Below are 19,198 nucleotides of genomic sequence, written 5' to 3'. Positions count from 1 at the left end.
TATATTTTTGCATCCCTTTGATTATTGTGGTGGGATAAAAATACAATAATATTTGTTTTTAATGAATGACAAATAAAAAATTAAATAAATAAAAGGTCAAATTAGAAGAAGAAAAAAATTTGGTCAGAGTCGAATTAGAATTTTAGTCCTTATAATTAGGGGGTAGTTTTCCCTTTGATCCTATTATGCTTGTAGTTATCCCATTAAAAAGTTGTGTGAGCTTGTTGGAACACGTCTTTGTTTTTGTTGTCTATATTTTTTGGTAAAAAGTCAATTTTGGTCTTTGTGGTTTATCATTTTTATCATTAAGGTCTATTTGGTTTCAATTTGATCATTTTTGCTATTATGGTTTTCAATTTAAGCAATTCAATGACAATCTCCAATTTAACTTCCCCTCCACTTCCCTATATATGCCGCCCCTACCAACCCCACCACCCAAGCCGCTATGTCATTCACCATATTCTTCACATCCCCTTTTTTCCTTTTCATAATGTTAAATCTATGAAAGCAGCAAGTACATTGGCTAAACCAATGGGCATGACAAGAAACTCATAATGCCCATACCTTGTCCTAAATGTTGTCTTAGGGATATCCTCATACTTCACTTGCAACTGGTGATAACCTAATCTCAAATCAATCTTAGAAAACACAGTTGCCTCTTTAAGTCAATCAAACAAATCATCAATCCTTGGCAATGGATACTTATTCTTAATTGCCACCTTGTTAAGTTGTTGATAATCCACATCTAACCGGAGTGTATGATCCTTCTTCTTGACAAACAAAACAGGTGCACCCTAAACCCTGCTTAACTAATTTCTCAATATGAATCTTCAACTCTTTCAGTTTAGTTGGTGCCATTCTAAATGGTGCCTTTGATATAGGTGATATACCTGGAATCACATTAATACCAAACTCCACTACCCTCTTGGACGTAACCCCGAAATATCCTGGAATACATCTGCATATTCACATACCTTTGGGACTTCCGGAATCACAAACCTATGTTCCACACTCTCAAGTAGAGCTAGGAACCCGACTCTCATTGCTACATCATTCTTAATGCATCTATAATGAAAGATTGGTTGGTGTGGAACATGAAATGATACTTTCATCTCATAAAAATCAATCACAACATGATTGAGTTGTAACCAATTAACATCGAGTATCACATCAAAAGTATTGTTTGCAAGCACAATCAAATTAGCAAAGAACTCCTTATTTCCAATCAACAAAGGACAAGACTTACACACCAAATCAAGCTTGGCAAAAACCCCTAATGGTGACTTAACATGTAAAGGCATATCAAGAGATACATGAGTTAATCCCAACATGCTTATTTCTTCTAGGATTGCATGTGTTAATAACTGGTCTGTTGTGAATCTAGGTTCTATATTACATGTTCATTGGCCTATGACTAGTTGTTGAGTAGTCATACTGTTGCTTAGCTTCATACCAATTTTGGCTAATTGATTTACCTTGTGTTTGGGAACTGTTTGGTTGTTTATAGGTTTATGACTAGTTTATTGTCTAGTCATATTTCTACTAGGTTGAGCCGATCATTATCATTGTCAAATCTGTTTGATTAGGGGATTTGGATATGTGTATCTCTTGCTTGTTCATATGTCTATGACTAGTCGTTGACTAGTCATATTGTTACTAGGAACATTTAATCATTGATGTCTTAGATTTATCCATTGGGGTTTTAATTTACCCCCTTCACCTGAATATTAATTACAAATAACATTTTTATAAGATTATTAAAGAGAGTTGGTGTACCTTTAACTTATGCATTCCTTTACCCTACTACTAATACTCTAGCATGAACTTGAGGTTGTTGCCTTGGTTTATTGTCCTTTTTTCACCGGGTATAAACATTAGCATAGTGCATTGGCTTTCCACATGTGAAACAAACTGGATTCCTAATTTTATAACACATTCTAGAGGTATGACCAATCTCATTACAGCTGTAGCATTTCACTGGCCTAGACTGTTGAGCAGGTACTACATTTTTGTTTGGATCTTGGTGTTCATCCTTTGTTTCTTCCAAACATTTCCTAAGAACTAGAGGCATTGTTACTCTGTGTTTGTGACTTTCCCTTACCCTTATGATCTATTTTTTCCTCTTAACTCTTCTAATAGTCTATATTGTTCTCCTCAATAAAAGTGGAACGACCAGCAACACCTGTCATGGTCATGTGGCACAAATTAACCACTGATTTCTTGATATTATCAGTTAACCCATGCTCAAACTTCCTAGCCCTTTATATCTCACTAATGGGTTGGGCAAAATGATACAATTCACAAAATCTTGCCTTATACTATCTCACAGTCATAGATCCTTGCTTTAGTTCCAAGAATTCAATCTCTAATCATTCCCTCTCAATATGAGGGACATATTTACCATTGAAGAGCATTTCAAACCCGTCCTAGTCTATAAGTGTGACATCATTAGCCCTCTTGACAGATTCCCACAAAACAAAAGCCTCATCTTGTAAGAGAAAAGTAGCCAATTTTCTCTTCCCTACATCTGTGCAGTCAATCATTTCAAATAAATTTATTGATCAGCTTTCAACATAAGAAGTCGAATAGGGTCTAGTTGCTCATTCATTGGTGGAGTAACATGTTCCGATTATGGCACTTCCTGCACCCTAGTCTGCAGAAATTCCTCTAATAACTCTGCCATATCAGGGTCAATGTACACACCTTCTTCAGGTGGTATCACACCACGAATATGAATCTCCGGAACTGGAACATTCTCACCATGTGGTATAGCTTGACTTATAGCTCTACCTTTGCCTCTACCTCATCCTCGGCCTCAACCTCTAATAGGATCCATACCTTACAAATCAAAGTATCAGTTAATCAAAACTTGTGTAACAACTTAAGATACAACAAGTATGATAGCAACACTACCACAACTAAAACAAATCAACAACACAGAGGACCCATTCCTCTAAGATCATGATTCACACTTGACCACTCAAGAGTCTAGTCCAGATGATCTATTAATCTAAAATCTAAAGTTCTATTAGAGCTAACCAAATGCTCTGATACCAAGCTGTCACAACCCGAATTTCCAACACAACTAAAACCAGCTTAGTTATAAAATAAAAAACACAATTCGGAATATGAAGCTCGGAATGCACAAAAATGCACCACAATGTTTCTACTACTCTTTTAGAACACAACCATTCTAAACTCACAATGTTAATACAGACTCATACTTCATAGTCATATATTACACTACATCATTACATAATAAATTGAAACTTCAATCTATTACATAATTGCTCATTCAGAGCTTATTATCACAGTGCAAATTTTTCAGTTACTAGCAATGGAAACAAAACACACCTTGCAAAACTGTACATGAAGCCTCTTGCTCATATCCTTGGTTTTCTTTACCTGTTGAGTTAACCTTTACACCATCAAATAGTGTATCGGGTCATCATTGACAAACCCAGTAAGCTTTTTACAGTTTGTATGAGTAAACCACAACAAGTAGCACATATTCTTTCCGTATAATTAACATCACACATGCATTTATTTAGAGCACACACAGTCCATGTACTACCATGGCAATCTCAATATCAAATACCACAACAAAATCACAAGTCTTTTGCTTTCTCAACTGTCATCCCCACCACCACCACTACCACAACCATCAGCTCCACCTTCAACACCACCATCACCTTAACCTCTATCTCTTTCACCTCTACCCCTACCCCATCACCACCACTACCACCACATGATTAGAACATAACACTTTCAACATCATGTATATTTTTGTCATTATTCACAGTTACAATAGTTTTATATTAAAATTTACAAACCGGTTTTAACACTGCTTTTTGTACTAATAGCACTATAAAAATATTATTTATCAAACATGGGGCTACTTTACTTTACAGCTACTTATTTTCAAAGCATAGCATGAGCAACTTTTTTTAGAAGTGACAGAAATCCCAAACTGGGCCTAAGTGTTTCTTTGGTCTAATTAGAAGAAGATAGACACAAAAAGGATTGATGGCTAGTGTGTGACTCACGAAATCTTTCACAAGTAACAGCTCATAGCATGAACTAAATTAGCCACCTCAACCTTAAATCTAAGGGTGAGCATTATTACCGAAAACCCGACCGAACCTCCCGAACCGGACCGCCTAAGGTGGTTTGGTTCGGTTTTTACACTGAAAAATTGAAGAACCAGTAAAAAAAAAGGGCCAAACTGACCATGAACCTAGTTGGACCCGTTTTAATTGGCTACAAACCGCCAAAAATTAGACCGGACCAAGTATTTTAATTATATTATTTTAAAAAAAGTAATACACGTGTCAAGTGATGATTCGTCGAGATTAAGTCATTTCCTAAGCTACGTTACACCGTATCGAGCGAAATCCTAAAACATTGCTTCGATTTTTTTTCCATTTCGCCTATTCTCTTCTCAGACTCACTTTCTCTTTTTTTTTTCTTTTTTTTTTTTTCCCATTTCGCATCTTCTCCTCTCAGACTCTCTCTCTCTCTCTCTCTCTCTCTCTCTCTCTCTGACTCTTGTCTCCCTCAACCAGTTTCACTCACTCTCTCTCTCTCTCTCTCAGCCACTCTCGCTCTCTCTCAGCGGCTCTATCTCAGTCTCTCTCGCTCTCTCTCAGTTTGAGGTATTAATATGTGTAAACCCTAATTAAAAATGTTAGGGATTTGACAATTTTTGTTAATTCTATTCATCTAATCTTACATTGTTGTGATTTTTGGTGGACATAATTGATTTTGGGATCATACGAAACGATTGGCTTGCTAGGTAATTTCTCAGATCTGACTCTGTTGTTGTTTGATTTATTTCTATGTTGTTGTGAAATCTAATAATATCTAGGATCATAGAATTGATTTTGGGCCAGAAGTGATTTTTGTTGCTGTTTGATTTATTTGTGTTTTTCAGTTGTTGTTTTATTTGTTATTTTTGGTGCTAGTTTTATTTGTTATTTGTGATTTCAATAATAATATAATTTGGCAGATATTGAGTAATAATTTAAGTTCTATGATTATTGTAATGTCACACTAAATTTGGCATCAATTCACATAGGCTAAAGGCATAAATAAGAGGTTAGAAAAGTGGAATTATTAAATAATGTGATATTTGTATTTTGGTTGTTGCTTTGGTAGATATGCAATATTTGTATTTTGGTTGTTACTTTGGCAGATATGCAATATTGATTACATGCTTATTGTTTTTTGTTATTGAAGCACCAAATATTTGTATTTTTATAGGGTATTATTAATTTAATGGAAGCAGAATCTGAAACCCATGTTTCAACTAACACACCACCAGCATTAGCCCTTCCACCATTAGCCCCTTCATAATCAGCCCCTCCACAATCCGCCCCTAGCACTTTAGGAAAAAGAAAGCCTTGTAAGAATGCTTCGAGGGTTTGGGATCATTTCACAAAGCTAAAGTGTGAGGATGAAACTAGTGAGCCTAGATGCATATGCAAGTACTGTAAAAAGGACTATGCATGTGAGGGTAAAAGGAATGGTACATCCATTTTGTGGCACCATTTGAGAAGTCAATGTAAGAGTTCTCCATTGAGACATGAGAAAAGACAAAAAGTCCTTTCATTTAAGGGCCAAGTAAAAGGGGGTAACCTAGTAGCACATGCATTTAGTAAAGAGAGATGTAGAATTGCATGTGTCAAGATGATTATTCGGGATGAGCTTCCATTTAGTCATGTGGAAGGTACTAGGTTTCATGAATTTTTGAAGGAGGCACAACCTAGATTTGATTTGCCATATCGTACAACAATTATTAGAGATGTGTGGGATCTCTATCAAGAGGAGAAAGCTAAAATCAAGAGTGTCTTAACACATAATGCACAAAGAGTCTCTCTTACAACCGACACTTGGACGTCCATTCAAAATATCAATTACATGGCTCTCATGGCCCACTTCATTGATGATGATTGGGTCTTGCATAAGAGAATCCTTAATTTTTGTGTCATTCATAATCATAAGGGGGATACAATTGGTAGGCTTGTGGAGGCATGTTTGAATGCATGGGGGATAGACAAAATCTTCACCATATCAGTTGATAATGCTTCCTTCAATGATGGATGTATTAGCTACATGAAGAAGAGGTTAGAAAAGTGGAATCCACTCATAGGTGATGGTAGTTTGTTGCATGTGAGGTGTTGTGCACATATTACAAACTTGATTGTAACCAATGGAATGAAAGAAATTCGTCAATCTATTGAGAGTATTCGCAATTGTGCTAAGTACATTAGGGGGTCATCCTAACGGTTAGAGAAGTTTAGGGCTTGTTTGGAGATAGAGAAGGTTGATACTAGAACCATGGTTCCTTTAGATGTGTGCACAAGATGGAATTCAACTTACATGATGTTGGAGAGTGCTTTGAAGCTCCAAAAATGTTTTGAGAGGATGAAGGAGGATGACCCAAACTTTTTGGGGTACTTTGACGAGTATGAAGCTCACGGTAAGGAAAAGAAGAAAAGAGTTGGCCCTCCAACTTTGTTGGATTGGGATAATACAAAGGCATTTGTCAAATTTTTGCAAAAATTTTATGATGCTACTTTGAGGTTTCGTGCATCAAAAATCGTGTCTTCTAATGCCCTACTTCATGAGATATGTTCTTTTTTGGAGGAGATAGACACAATGATGAATGTTGATGATGTTGTTATGTGCAAAATAGCAACAATGATGAAGAGAAAGTTTGATAAATATTGGGGAAATGTGAATAACATCAACAAGTTATTCTTTGTGGCGGTTATTCTAGATCCTCGATACAAGATGGAATATGTGGAATTTTGCTTGGGTGACTTGGTGTCCGATGAAAATGGGGTTAATGACATGTCATTGGAGATCAAGACACTTTTACACAATTTGTATGATTACTATAGAAAGCAAAATCCAACTGCTGCCCAAGTATTTCATGGTAATGTAGAGAGTGAAGGATCATTGCATGTGAACAATGATGTTACGTACTAAATCATCAAGGTTACAAAAGTTCTTGAAGTCAAGGAGAGATAAGGATGCTGTTGAGATAAGAAATGAGATTGATAAATACCTATTGGAACCTCCCGTGAATCTTACCAATGATGAGTTAAATTGCTTGATTGGTGGAAGGAGAATGCTACAAAATTCCAATACTTTCCAATGTTGCAAAAGATGTATTTGTTGTCCAAGTATCAACTGTGGCTTCGGAATGTTCTTTTAGCACGGGAAAGAGAGTTGTAGATCCTTTTAGGAGTTCATTAAGTCCAAAAATCGTGGAGGCATTGATTTGTTGTAGTGATTGGTTAAGGGCGGAGTAGTTTAGCTACTACAAAGAACCTGCATTGGAGGAGTTAGATTTCTACCAAGCTTTGGAAAAAGTGGAAAAATGTTTTCTTTCTTTTCTACATTAATCATAATTTGTAGTTTCTTTGTGTTATTAATTCATATGTTTACTAAATGTTTTTTCTTTCTCTTGTGCAGAGGTACAAATTTGATTTGAATATGAAACAACTCATGGAATTGTATGTGTATATGTAATGGAAATTTATTTGTTTTTATTTGAATTTTCTTTTGAACTTTGCAAATATGCAAATTGTGATTGAGATTACTCTCACAATTTGATATGGACTGTAATAATAATTTTTGTATTTGGACATGTGTGGTGGATGATGATTTGCTATGGTTTTAAGGTTTTTTGAAGTATTTGAATGATGAAAACTTTAGATATGCAGAGTTGGAGAAACTGGAAAAACTATACAGGAACTGTCAAAACTTGAATTGTTGAAATCTGACCAAAAAACAGAATGGGCCTGGAAAACTATAAAATAAAATATAAAAAAACCTTCAATTGTTGCTTTTGTTGGGCCTCGGCAAATACCGGAACCGAACCAACCCGGCCGGCCTCATTCAGGTTTTGACCAAACTCGAAAATGGGCCTAAAAAAAAGGTCCACGATTTAGCATTTGGGCCTGCCGGCAAGGCCCGATTCGGCGTGCAGTTTAGGCCCATAAATGAACTCTCACAAGGCCCGATTCGGCGTCCGGTTTGCAGCCCTACTTGAATCTACATCTCATGCATAAACTATTGCAATTTGCATACATGCAATTGACGCAATCTCCTACTACTCAAAAGACAACTCTTGACCAACACCTCATGCTTAATGAAATCCACCTTATGCTTAAAATATCTTTAGCTCTCATCAAATAACCATTTGGCACCTTTCAAGCCCCTTGAAAAATCTATAGATAATCTTAGTAAATATCAAATCTCCAAATTATCCATATATATATATATATATATTTTCTTTTAAAACACCGGATCTTCACAGATAATCTCTCTGTCCCTTCGTCGGAATCCCATCTTCCCCCTAATCTTTTGTGGAAATATTTAAACAATATAATAATTGTTAATTTTAAATAATTTTTCTCATAACAAACGAAACCAACAACCCCTACACCCCTAACTTTCCTATAAAGGGAATGGATTTTTCCATTTTCAAAGAAAATAGCAAATGAAGAGCAACACGGTCTTTTGCTACTTTTAGCAAAATTGACTTAGATTGTCATTGATTTCTGATGTGTAAAGTAATATATTTATTTTTAAGGAGTATATAATATAATATAATATAATATAATATAATCATGTATGAATACAATATAATATGATATTTGTTTAATTTTGTCAAATTGAATTGAGATTATTTTGAGTCAATGAGTTGAATTTTATAATTCAATTGAATGTAATTTTTAAATGATAATTTAAGGTGAAAGATAAGTGTTATAATGTAGGATGGATATATATTTTTTTAATAAAAAAATTGGGACAAAATGGTTATGAAAAATGTGCATTTAATGTTAACTCATTTTCCCAAAGTTTCCCATGGGAAGGGAAAATGAAACCCGAGGGGGAGAGGAGGGTTACATTTTCCCTTTTATTTTTCTATAAGCCAGACAACTATTTCTCATGATTGAACTTACTAAACATGGGATGAGAAAACAATTGATTTCTATCCCTAAGCATGCCCTGCCATGATCCAAAAGCAAACTTCTTTGTGTTAGGTTTTCCCTCCCTTGCATTTTGCAAGGTTTTTGTCTTCTTCCTAGTTGAGCGAAGGCTTTCTTGTCGGCGCTTTTTAGCCAAATCTTTATTCGACACTTGTTAATTTTTGAGCGAAGAACTTTCAATTTTAGTGTTAGCATACCTATGACACCTACATCTTCAGATCCATTAATAAAGAAAAATTTGTTGTGAATTTGCATTTCATGTGGAAAATGGAATTGATTATGGTCAATTCCTAACTCTTGTTTTCTCCAAATCTTGCCAAACATTTTCTTTCAGAAAATCAATTCTCGAATATTATCTCAATTCTGCCAAACATTACACTTTTCTTTTCTTTTCTTTTTTCCTTTTTTGTTGTTCAAAGAAATGCCTAAAATGTGCGTTGAAATTGTGTTTGCACAAATTTGTTGAGAAAATTCTGATAATTTTCCCCTTTGGCCCTTTATTTGTTTTGGCTTTGCGTCCTTTTGGGTAATGATGCAGGTTCAGGTGGAAACGAATATCTTACTCCCCACCAACATCCCTTTCCCTCCTTAATTAAACCCTCGCAAACCCCCAACCAACGCTCTTTCTCTTCTCCACGCCAGACACACCCCACATTTCACCACCACCACCATGCTCACCCTCACCTCTCTCCTCCTCCGCCCCACCCGCCACCAACTCCACCACCGCCACGTCATCAAACACCTCTCAACCACCGCCGGCCCCGCCGCCACCAATCCTTCCCCGCCTCTCACCGTCCCTCTCTCTCACCCCATCTACCTCATTTGGTCCTCCAATACGTCCCTCGGAAAAACCCTAGTCTCCGCCGGCCTCGCCGCCTCCTCTCTCCTCTCCCGCCACCGGCGCCGCTCCTTCCTCTACCTCAAGCCCATCCAAACCGGCTACCCCGCCGACTCCGATTCCCATTTCGTCTTCTCCAAGCTCACCTCTCTTGTCCGCCGCTCCCCCCACCTCTCTCTCCTCGCCTCCAATCACGTCCTCAAGGCCTCGGCCTCGGCTGCCAGCTCCATCTCAGCCCCCCAAGCTCCAAAAAATTTCGACAAGGGCATGCGCGATTTGGACTGGTGTGAGGAGAGGAGGGTTGTTGGGGACAATTCTGAAACCGGCCCGATTTCGGAGCTGCTTTGTAAGACAATGTACGCGTGGGGAGACCCCGTGTCGCCGCACTTGGCGGCTGAGAGGGAAGGTGGGGCGGTGGAGGACTCGGCCTTGCTCAAAATGCTGCAGAGGTGTTTGCAGATTGGGGTTGGGAAGGAGAAAGCGGACTCTTTTTGTGTGGTTGAGACGGCTGGCGGGGTTGCCAGTCCAGGGCCTTCTGGGTCGCTTCAATGTGACTTGTACAGGTACTTCAAATTCGTAGTTTGGTTGTTTATAATACATTCTTCGCTTATCCCTGCTCTTGCTATTACTAGTCAAACAAATTTCTAAACGTGAGAAGTTAGTATATGTGAGCAGGCCTTTCCGTTTACCAGCTATTCTTGTCGGAGATGGACGGTTAGGTGGTATTTCTGGAACCATTTCAGCTTATGAAAGTTTGAAAATTCGAGGTTATGATGTTGTTGCTGTTGTATTTGAGGATCACGGCCTTGTAAATGAGGTGCCTTTAGCATCATATTTTCGAAACAGGTAATTTGGATTGCTCGTATTAATAGTGTTTATATACTATATGTAACTATATCTGGACAAGTATGTGTAAACATTGCTCATGTATTTGGATTTCACTGTCTTTGACCTGATATGATAATTATGCTTTTGTTGTATGACGTGTTTAATATTTCCTTCTAGTCCTGCAAAATCTAATTATACTAACTGTTATCATTTGTTGTTTAGTGTTCCAGTGCTTGTACTGCCACCAATTCCACAAGACTTATCAGATGACCTTATGGAATGGTATGATGATGCTCATAATGTATTTGATTCATTGATGGAAATAATGCTGTCAGCTTACACCGAAAGAACCAAGAGATTGCATGACATGCCAAGGAGGGCCGTAGATGTCTTCTGGTGGCCATTTACTCAGCACACATTTGTATCAGAAGGAGATGTTACAGTGATTGATTCACGCTGCGGTGAAAATTTTTCAGTCTTCAAGGTTTGTGCCAGATAGCATATGTGGCTTCACTAATTAAATGATGCCCACCGGACCTACCCCCACCCTAGAGTAGCTAGGTGGGGAAGTAAAATAAATCCTTGGATTGATCTCTGATAATAGGTCAGATCGTACCAATCCATTTTATTCTATTTATTCCAAGGCAAGGAAATATTTGTTTCTTTCATATCTTGGACCTAAGGGAATCCTAAGATATGTTGGGAATCTTTTATGATAATCAAGCATTCGGAAAATTACATGTAAGACCTGTTGCTCATGCAATTTGGGATGGGATCCTTGGGGTGGGGGGAGGGTACAGGCGGATGATTTCAAAGCAGACTCCCCATTCATTAAATTGAGAAGATCACTGTTTTTTTACCGCATACCCTACTATTTTTTTGATATGTTTTCCCGTTCACTAGTAGTATGGGGAAGAAGTGGACTCTAGAAATACTACATTTCGGTGATGAATTTTTTTTGCTTTCTCTTTTAAACAAATGCTTAATGAAAGAAAGGAATGCGTATTGGTTGCCTATACTGTATTTGTTTTTGTAGTTCTAGTTGTATAAATAACTTATTTGCACTTCTTCCAAGTGATATGTATTCTGTTATTGACCGTTTCATAGAATGCCTAGCTAACTTTGTTTCATTTAATTTTAGGCTCAGAATGATGATGTCATAACTCAACAATTTGATGCATGTGCCAGTTGGTGGACTCAAGGACCTGATGCTACTTTACAGGTCATCTTTATAAATATCTTTCTGTCAAATGCTTGCTCTGATACTTGATTTCTATTTATTGATTGACGGTCAGATCGTGGCATATTGCAAAGCCATAATGCTGTTTTATAATCTTTATATTTTGCAATCTCCTTGGTCATGTCATTCCTGAATGGATGCCTATGGTCTTATGTATCCTGTATGTTATGTCTAATAATGTTGCCCGTTCGCATTGTTGTTTTATTCATGCACTCACTTTATGCTTAGACTATGCAAAATGTATGAGCATGCTTATAGAATTTTCAGTAGAGAGCATGGAGTTGAATCTTTTGAGCTGATCTGATACCCTCTCATTGAGAGCAAAGTTTGTGCTGTTAATTTTTGGCTTCCGTATGGACAGTCAAGACAAGGACTGTTCCCCTAGTTCACTGTTCAATTTTTCTTGGATTCTTTTAGTTTCTTTTTTAGTTTTGGAAGGTATCTTTTTTGCGTGCACAGGTTGTGCCCCCTTGGTCAATGATTTTATTTATTTGACATATAAAAGAATAATATGGAATGTCTAAAGTTTTTTAATGTGGTTTTTGTTTAGGTGGTTTCAGACTGAACTTGCAAGGGATATGGGTTATGCAACTGCAAGATTTGGGCATGTAATGTTTCCTGAGAATGTTTATGAGCCAGCCTTGGAATGTGCTGAACTTTTGCTTGAAGGTGTTGGAAAAGGTTGGTATTATGTAACTTGTATTCCTTTTATTTACTTTTCTTGTAGGGTAAATTGCGAGAATGGTCCTCAAACTTGTATGCCCGTTACATTTTGGTCCCTAAATTAAATTATTAGTCTAAATGGTACATAAACTCTATGTTAATCACCCATTTGATCCAACCGTTACATTCTGTCAATATTGCTGTTAAATATGAGGGCAAATTGGTCATTTCGTACGTTAAAATAAAAAAATAATAAAAAATAAAATAAAAACTCAGTAATTGGAATAGGGGAGAAGAAATCGAAGGGAGGGGGTTTGGGTCTCATGATTTTTTCCTCTCTTTTTCTTCAATTATTTTCTAATTTTGTATTTATTTTAACCCTATTTTATTTTTTAATTATGAAAAGTCGTATTTACCCCTAAAATTTGGTTACATTTAACAGAAAATGTAACGGTTGGATCAAATGAGCGATTAAAGTAGAGTTTATGTACCATTTGGACTAATAATTTAATTTAGGGACCAAAATGTAACGGGCATACAAGTTTGAGGACCATTCTCGCAATTTACCCTTTCTTGTATGCTACTTTCTGTGGTTGAAAACACAGTTATATTAGTTACAGTTTTTCAATGCTTTATCACGTGGCTAATGAATCTTTTATTTGGGTATTCGACTAACTCTGTGATGCCATAGGCCAAAGATGTTGCCTATGGTACATGTAGAATCCAAAGGGTAGTAATGTATTTCAAAATATCGTAAATTTGTCACATATATTCATATATTTTTCCTTGGTCTTTACCCATCTGCTTATATGTGGCTGATGTCAATTTACGCAGGTTGGGCTTCTCGAACATATTTTTCGGATAATGGATCTACAGCAATTGAGATTGCATTGAAGATGGCATTCCGTAAATTCTCTTATGATCATGGAATTCTTTTAGATCATCTCAAGGAAAATACAGCTGAGAGATATCCTGAGCTTGTGGTGGGCCTCATTAATACTTCATCCCCATTAGTGTAATATCATATTGGTTTAATTAACAAGAGAAAAACTCTTTCACCTCCTTCTTTTGTATATAATCATTGTCATTATGAAATTCAACAAGTAATTTTCTCTGCTCCCTGAAACAAATAAAGAAAAAGTTCTGTTGGTTAAAAAATTCCTAAGCCTCCGGCTTTTGTGGATCAACTGAATTGTTATGAGTAAATGAAATTTTGTCAGAAAATATTCCTAAATAGTTGAGATGACAAATGATACTGAAAGCACACACTATTTGGGCATTTGTTCGTTAACTAAGTATCTTCAGCGTTGGAGCATGAGTATCTGGTTTTTTATTTGGCACCATATGGATTCAATTTTTAGAATTATGGTCTGAATTCAATTTTATTATCTCCCTTGTTTCACTTGTACATGTTTAGCTAGTACTGGAGTAGTTTATGTGAGGTGGATGGGGTAAGAATTATGGTCTAAACTTTAGATAAGCTAACTTTTCTAGCTGCTGATTTTTCTGTATTTATGATTGTTTAAGCTACTCTTTGCCCAGTTAGGAAAAATCATTGCCTTGTCTATTGTAACGATCCTCTAATGTGATGTAACTTTGGAAGTTATGGTCAGATTTTTCTTCAATTCTTTTGATGCAGGGGTTGTTTATTTCAGGTCCTGGCTCTTAAAGGATCTTATCATGGTGATACTTTGGGTGCTATGGAAGCCCAAGCACCATCATCTTATACAGGCTTCCTCCAACAACCATGGTATGAATTTTCTGTCACAAGATACTTGAAATATTCCAAATCTGTATACTTATATATCAACTTTTGGAGTTAGTCAGCATCCAATAGAGAATATATTGCTGGCTACTGATGACATAGATAGAAGATGCTAGATTATTTGCTTCAAAGTGGGGGTGTAGTAGTTCACGGGAGCCTTTTTTTTTCCCTCTTGAATATCAAGTATCGACAACTTTTCACTTAAGAAAGCTCCCTCTTATTTCACCTTTTATGTTTATGTTTTTGTCCATTTTTCTACTACTTGTACTAAGCTGAAAGCATATAAAATTTACGCACACTGAAAATCACTTCTTTCAGTGGTCTTTAATCTCTCAATTGTTTGCTTGCAAGACTTATAAATATCATTTATGCATTCATATGTAAAGAATGAGGACATTAATGCAATTTAGAATTGCATGTAATTTCTTTACCTTGATCATTTGTATCTTGATTCCAGAATATTGTCTTGGAATAGAGCTAACTAGCAGCAATAGAGAACAAGCTATTTTGTCATTGAGCCTTGTCAAGATTTATAACTTTTACGTGCAGGTATAATGGAAGAGGTTTTTTTCTCGATCCTCCGATGGTTTTTTTGTCCAACAATATGTGGAACCTTTCCCTACCTGAAGGGTTGCATTCTCGGAGTTTGAATCTCAAAAATATGAGTAAGTGACCTCTTTTGTCACACCTATTCTATTTCGATCTGTTACTAAGGTACCATATTCTTACATTCATTGGCACTTCTACAGCCTTTGGTTCCCGTGATGATATTTTTGTCAAGAGCAGGGACAAGTCAGATCTTGCTGGTATTTATTCAACATATATATCAGAACAATTATCAAAGTTTCCTGAATCAAAAGGGTACATTGGAGCATTGATTATTGAACCAGGCAAGATTACTTATACCAGTAATTTTATTTTATATCTGGTTGGATCAGATTGTTTTTGTTTTATCAATCAGGTAATATATTTAATTAAGTTTCTTATATTGGACACTTCTTGAAAATTTACTTGACTCCTAAAATGAAAAATTGTTAATTATGAATTCCCAAGCCTGATCTTGATGCAGGACGCATAGGGCCTAAATTTATTAGTTTCCTAATATATTTGTTAGTTTCCTAGATTCTCTAGTTTTCCAAATTCTAGTAGGATTTCTACTTTTCCAGATTTCCAGATTTCTAGTTTTAAGTTTCCTATTTTATTTGGGTTAGGATTTCTGTTTAAGCAAGGGATTTTTATCCTATTATGTCTAGGTTTTAGTTTACTATAAATACCCCCATGTAGTTCTTTAAAATTCAGATTTGGATATTGAGTAAACCTTCTCTTAAAACTATGTGATTTCTGTTCTTCCTTCTCGGTTCTCTGATTTCGGTCCTTTCTTTCGTCACTTCGATCTTTATTTTTGTCTCCTCGACCTCCTATATTCTTCTATGTTCTATTGTTTAAGTGTTTACTCTAAACCTACGGGCTGTTCTACATCAGATCGTCATCTAGTGAATCTGTACCTGCTTGTGTGAGGTGTGATGCATCTATTCTGGGCCACCACTTGTTTTTCATACTTGAGATGTCTTATATTTGAAGTCGTTTTGATGGGCTTTCTGCTACTCTATGGACTGTGCATGTGTGTGTTTGGCATTTGTCTTTCTGATTAGGCTGAGATTTATAACCTAAGTTTTCTTTTGATAATTAAAGATTATATAACATCTGTTTGCTTTATATCTTTCCCTTTTATACTAATGTAGCAATTTTTCCATTCTTCATTTGGAATTGTTCTGCAGTTATACAAGGTGCTGGAGGAATGCATATGGTTGATCCACTTTTCCAGCGTGTTCTGGTGAATGAGTGCCGGAAGAAAAATATTCCTACCATCTTTGATGAGGTTTTCACTGGTTTTTGGCGTCTAGGAACAGAGGTTGGAACCTTTGGTTTCATTCATTCTCTTGTTCAAAATTTTTATTATACATTTTTATTTAATTGATTGGGAAGTAACTTTTGTTTTACAGTCAGCTGCAGAACTACTATCTTGTTTTCCAGATATAGCCTGCTTTGGGAAGCTGATGACTGGTGGGACTGTACCCTTGGCTGCCACCTTGGCTACCAATGCTGTATTTGACTCATTTATTGGAGACTCAAAGGTAATTTATTATGGTGTGTTGAGTTGTATGAGAAACACTTAAGTTTATTTTACAACTTGATTTGATTGCTTATTTGATTTTACATTTATTAAGATATGTTAAATTATTTACTCTAAGCTCAAATTTGAATACACGGATTGATGTGGTATAGCAATGTTTTTAAAGGGAATTGGGCTGGTATAGCGTTTGTTTACATTTCTTGGTGTTGGTATTATGCATGTATAGACTAAGAAGCACTTTCTGTTAATTTTATAGCTAAAGGCCCTTCTGCATGGACATTCATATTCTGCACATGCCATTGGGTGCACAGCAGCTGCTAAATCTATAAGATGGTTTAAGGATTCTCAGAGAAATCCTAATATCACTTCCAAAGGAAGCTTACTTAGCGAGGTATGTGTATTATAATTGTCTTGTGTGTGTCTCATTTGTATAACACTACATACAAATCCAATACCTTCAATATATTTTCAGTCAGCTTTTTTCTTGTATAATTTGAATAATGTATGTGAGGGTGTAATTACCTGGCATAAATTGATTTCTATAATTTCAAGTTGATTAGAGAGAGAGAGAGAGAGAGAGAGAGAGCTGTTAAGAATTGCAAAAGGGGTAGCTTAATGTGTTTAGCCTGGGATTTAATTCATTATGAGACCCAAAAAAAAAACAAGGCTTTACATCATTATGATGCTTAATTGGTTCATATTTCAACATGGTACCTGTTCTTTTTAAATTTTGCTAGAACTTGCTGTTCTTTTAGTGTCATTGTGTGTGGTTTTTTTTTTCCTTTCCTTTTCTTTCTTTTTTTTAATTTTACCACATGGTATCATTCCAAATGCTTGCAGTTATGGGATGACAAACTAGTGTACCAGATCTCTTCACATCCTGCAATTCAAAGAGTAGTTGTGTTGGGAACGCTTTGTGCTCTAGAGCTCCGAGTAGAAGGCTGCAACGCTGGGTATGGTCTTATTACTTTGTATGTTTGTGTGGTGCCCCCACATACACCAAATCATCCCGTACCCTTGGAAAATTATAAGTTGACCTATCATGTGCCTCTTTAGTAATACCATATCATCCTATACAATATGTGCAGCATAATGATGCTAGCAATTGTTCCAAGGTTATGAGTTTTAACAATTTAGACCACAAGTTGACTTTTAAAATCATTGGCCAGAAGTCACATGTTCATTCGGCCAGCCAACCCATTGTATCATGACATCTTCTTCTGTCTTTTAATATTTACTCTAAAAATTAATAGAATTTTTTATTTATAGATATATCTTTTTATCTCTATATATATGTGTGTGTGTGTGTGTGTGGGTGTATGTATGTATGTATGTATGTGTGCATGAATGTTTCGCTTGTGGACAAGATGTAGAGGTGCTTGTATACTTCATAGATTAAGAACAAGTTTCCATGTATCGTAATGCTATGATTATACAGTGTTATCATCAACGTTAGCTTTTTGACGCAACATTGCGATAGCTGACAATTACCGCGCTGCGCTGTGTCCTGTAATCTTTTTAACCCTTGTTTGAAATGTTTTGTTCTGTGAATTTTGAATAGGTATGGGTCACGGTATGCAAGCTCTCTTCTGAAGAAGCTTCGTGAAGACGGAGTTTACATGAGGCCTCTGGGACATGTCATATATCTTATGTGCGGACCCTGCACATCTCCTAAGGTCTGCAACGAAGCCCTCACTAAAGTTTACAGAAGGCTTGAAGAACTTAGCCAATCTCAAAACAATTAAAATATCTGCAACTATGAATTCAAGTAAATCTTTCCACAACTTGCAATTCTTATTTGTTAATTACATTTTGGTCTCATGCGTTGGCCATGTGCCTATTTTGTCCGCATGCCAATGGCTTTTAGCCCTCATAATGCCTTCCCTCACCCTCTTGAGAATAAAAGATAAGGGAGTGTGTGTGACAGTTCATTTGCTTATACTCTCTAGAATTTGATAGGATGAGATAGGAAAAAATAGGGGGAGGACAGTTGTATTTTATCCATATTTTTTAATATTATTGATTTATTTCTTAAATGCAAGGGCAAATGAGTAAATTTACAATGGGATACTTATTTCTCTCCTATCTTAGGATTGGGTCTCTTTCGCCTTTTCTTGACTGTATGATGTATATATCCCTCTTACGACACGAAAAGAAAAAGCCTTGATTGTCCAGTTCCCTTCTCTCCCTGTCTGCGTCCCTACGCCTTGAAATCCCACTAATGCAGTCCAATGATTGGAGGGTGCTGATGTAATTTACCTATGCTGTTACACTGTTACACTGTTACACATACGACAATACTAAGGTTCGTTGCTCAGCCACCTGTCGGTGATTTCTGATCATTGATCAAATATAGGGGCAACATCGATCAACGGTCAGAATTGCCGGCTTTGCATATCTCTAATACCAACTTCAGAATTGCCGGTTTTGTCCCACCCATAGTGATGATGCTACCAAAGGATATCTCCTGTCATTTATCCTACAAAGGTTCTTTTTCTCTTTCATAGCTGATTTCTTTTTCTTCCATATCTCAAATTATCTGGTTGATTGCCAAAGAAAGGATTTCATGTTTCTCTTTCATAGTTTTTTAGGTTTGTTTAGGTAATAATCAAGTCCTACATGTGTAAAACTATTAAGAAAATGGACAAAAGGAGCCCGTCCGATAACGTTTTCGGAGAATGTTTTCTTAGAATATTTTCAGAGAATGAAAACAAAAAAACGAATT

General features: G+C 36.4%; 1 protein-coding gene across 3 annotated transcripts; it reads left to right on the top strand.

Annotated features, from left to right (window-relative positions):
• Positions 1-9,567: 9,567 nt before the first annotated feature.
• Positions 9,568-18,919, top strand: LOC117630474 (bifunctional dethiobiotin synthetase/7,8-diamino-pelargonic acid aminotransferase, mitochondrial-like). Of its 3 annotated transcripts, none has more exons than XM_034340826.1 (15): positions 9,568-10,406; positions 10,519-10,689; positions 10,894-11,155; positions 11,813-11,893; positions 12,472-12,592; positions 13,409-13,557; positions 14,230-14,324; positions 14,889-15,004; positions 15,089-15,229; positions 16,118-16,251; positions 16,343-16,474; positions 16,730-16,864; positions 17,314-17,426; positions 18,035-18,241; positions 18,830-18,919. In XM_034340826.1, exons 1-14 carry the CDS (start codon positions 9,676-9,678, stop codon positions 18,216-18,218), a joined length of 2,565 nt encoding a protein of 854 aa, XP_034196717.1. In that variant the 5' UTR covers positions 9,568-9,675; the 3' UTR covers positions 18,219-18,241; positions 18,830-18,919. The 3 variants fall into 3 exon arrangements, with proteins under 3 accessions (XP_034196717.1, XP_034198790.1, XP_034222877.1); XM_034342899.1 differs by lacking the exon at positions 18,830-18,919 and adding an exon at positions 18,565-18,708; XM_034366986.1 differs by lacking the exon at positions 18,830-18,919 and having other exon boundaries at positions 18,035-18,484.
• Positions 18,920-19,198: the final 279 nt, after the last annotated feature.

Source organism: Prunus dulcis, chromosome 1, assembly GCF_902201215.1.
Source record: "Prunus dulcis chromosome 1, ALMONDv2, whole genome shotgun sequence".
NCBI classification, from domain to species: domain Eukaryota; kingdom Viridiplantae; phylum Streptophyta; class Magnoliopsida; order Rosales; family Rosaceae; genus Prunus; species Prunus dulcis.
This window is presented reverse-complemented; position numbering and strand designations above follow the sequence as displayed.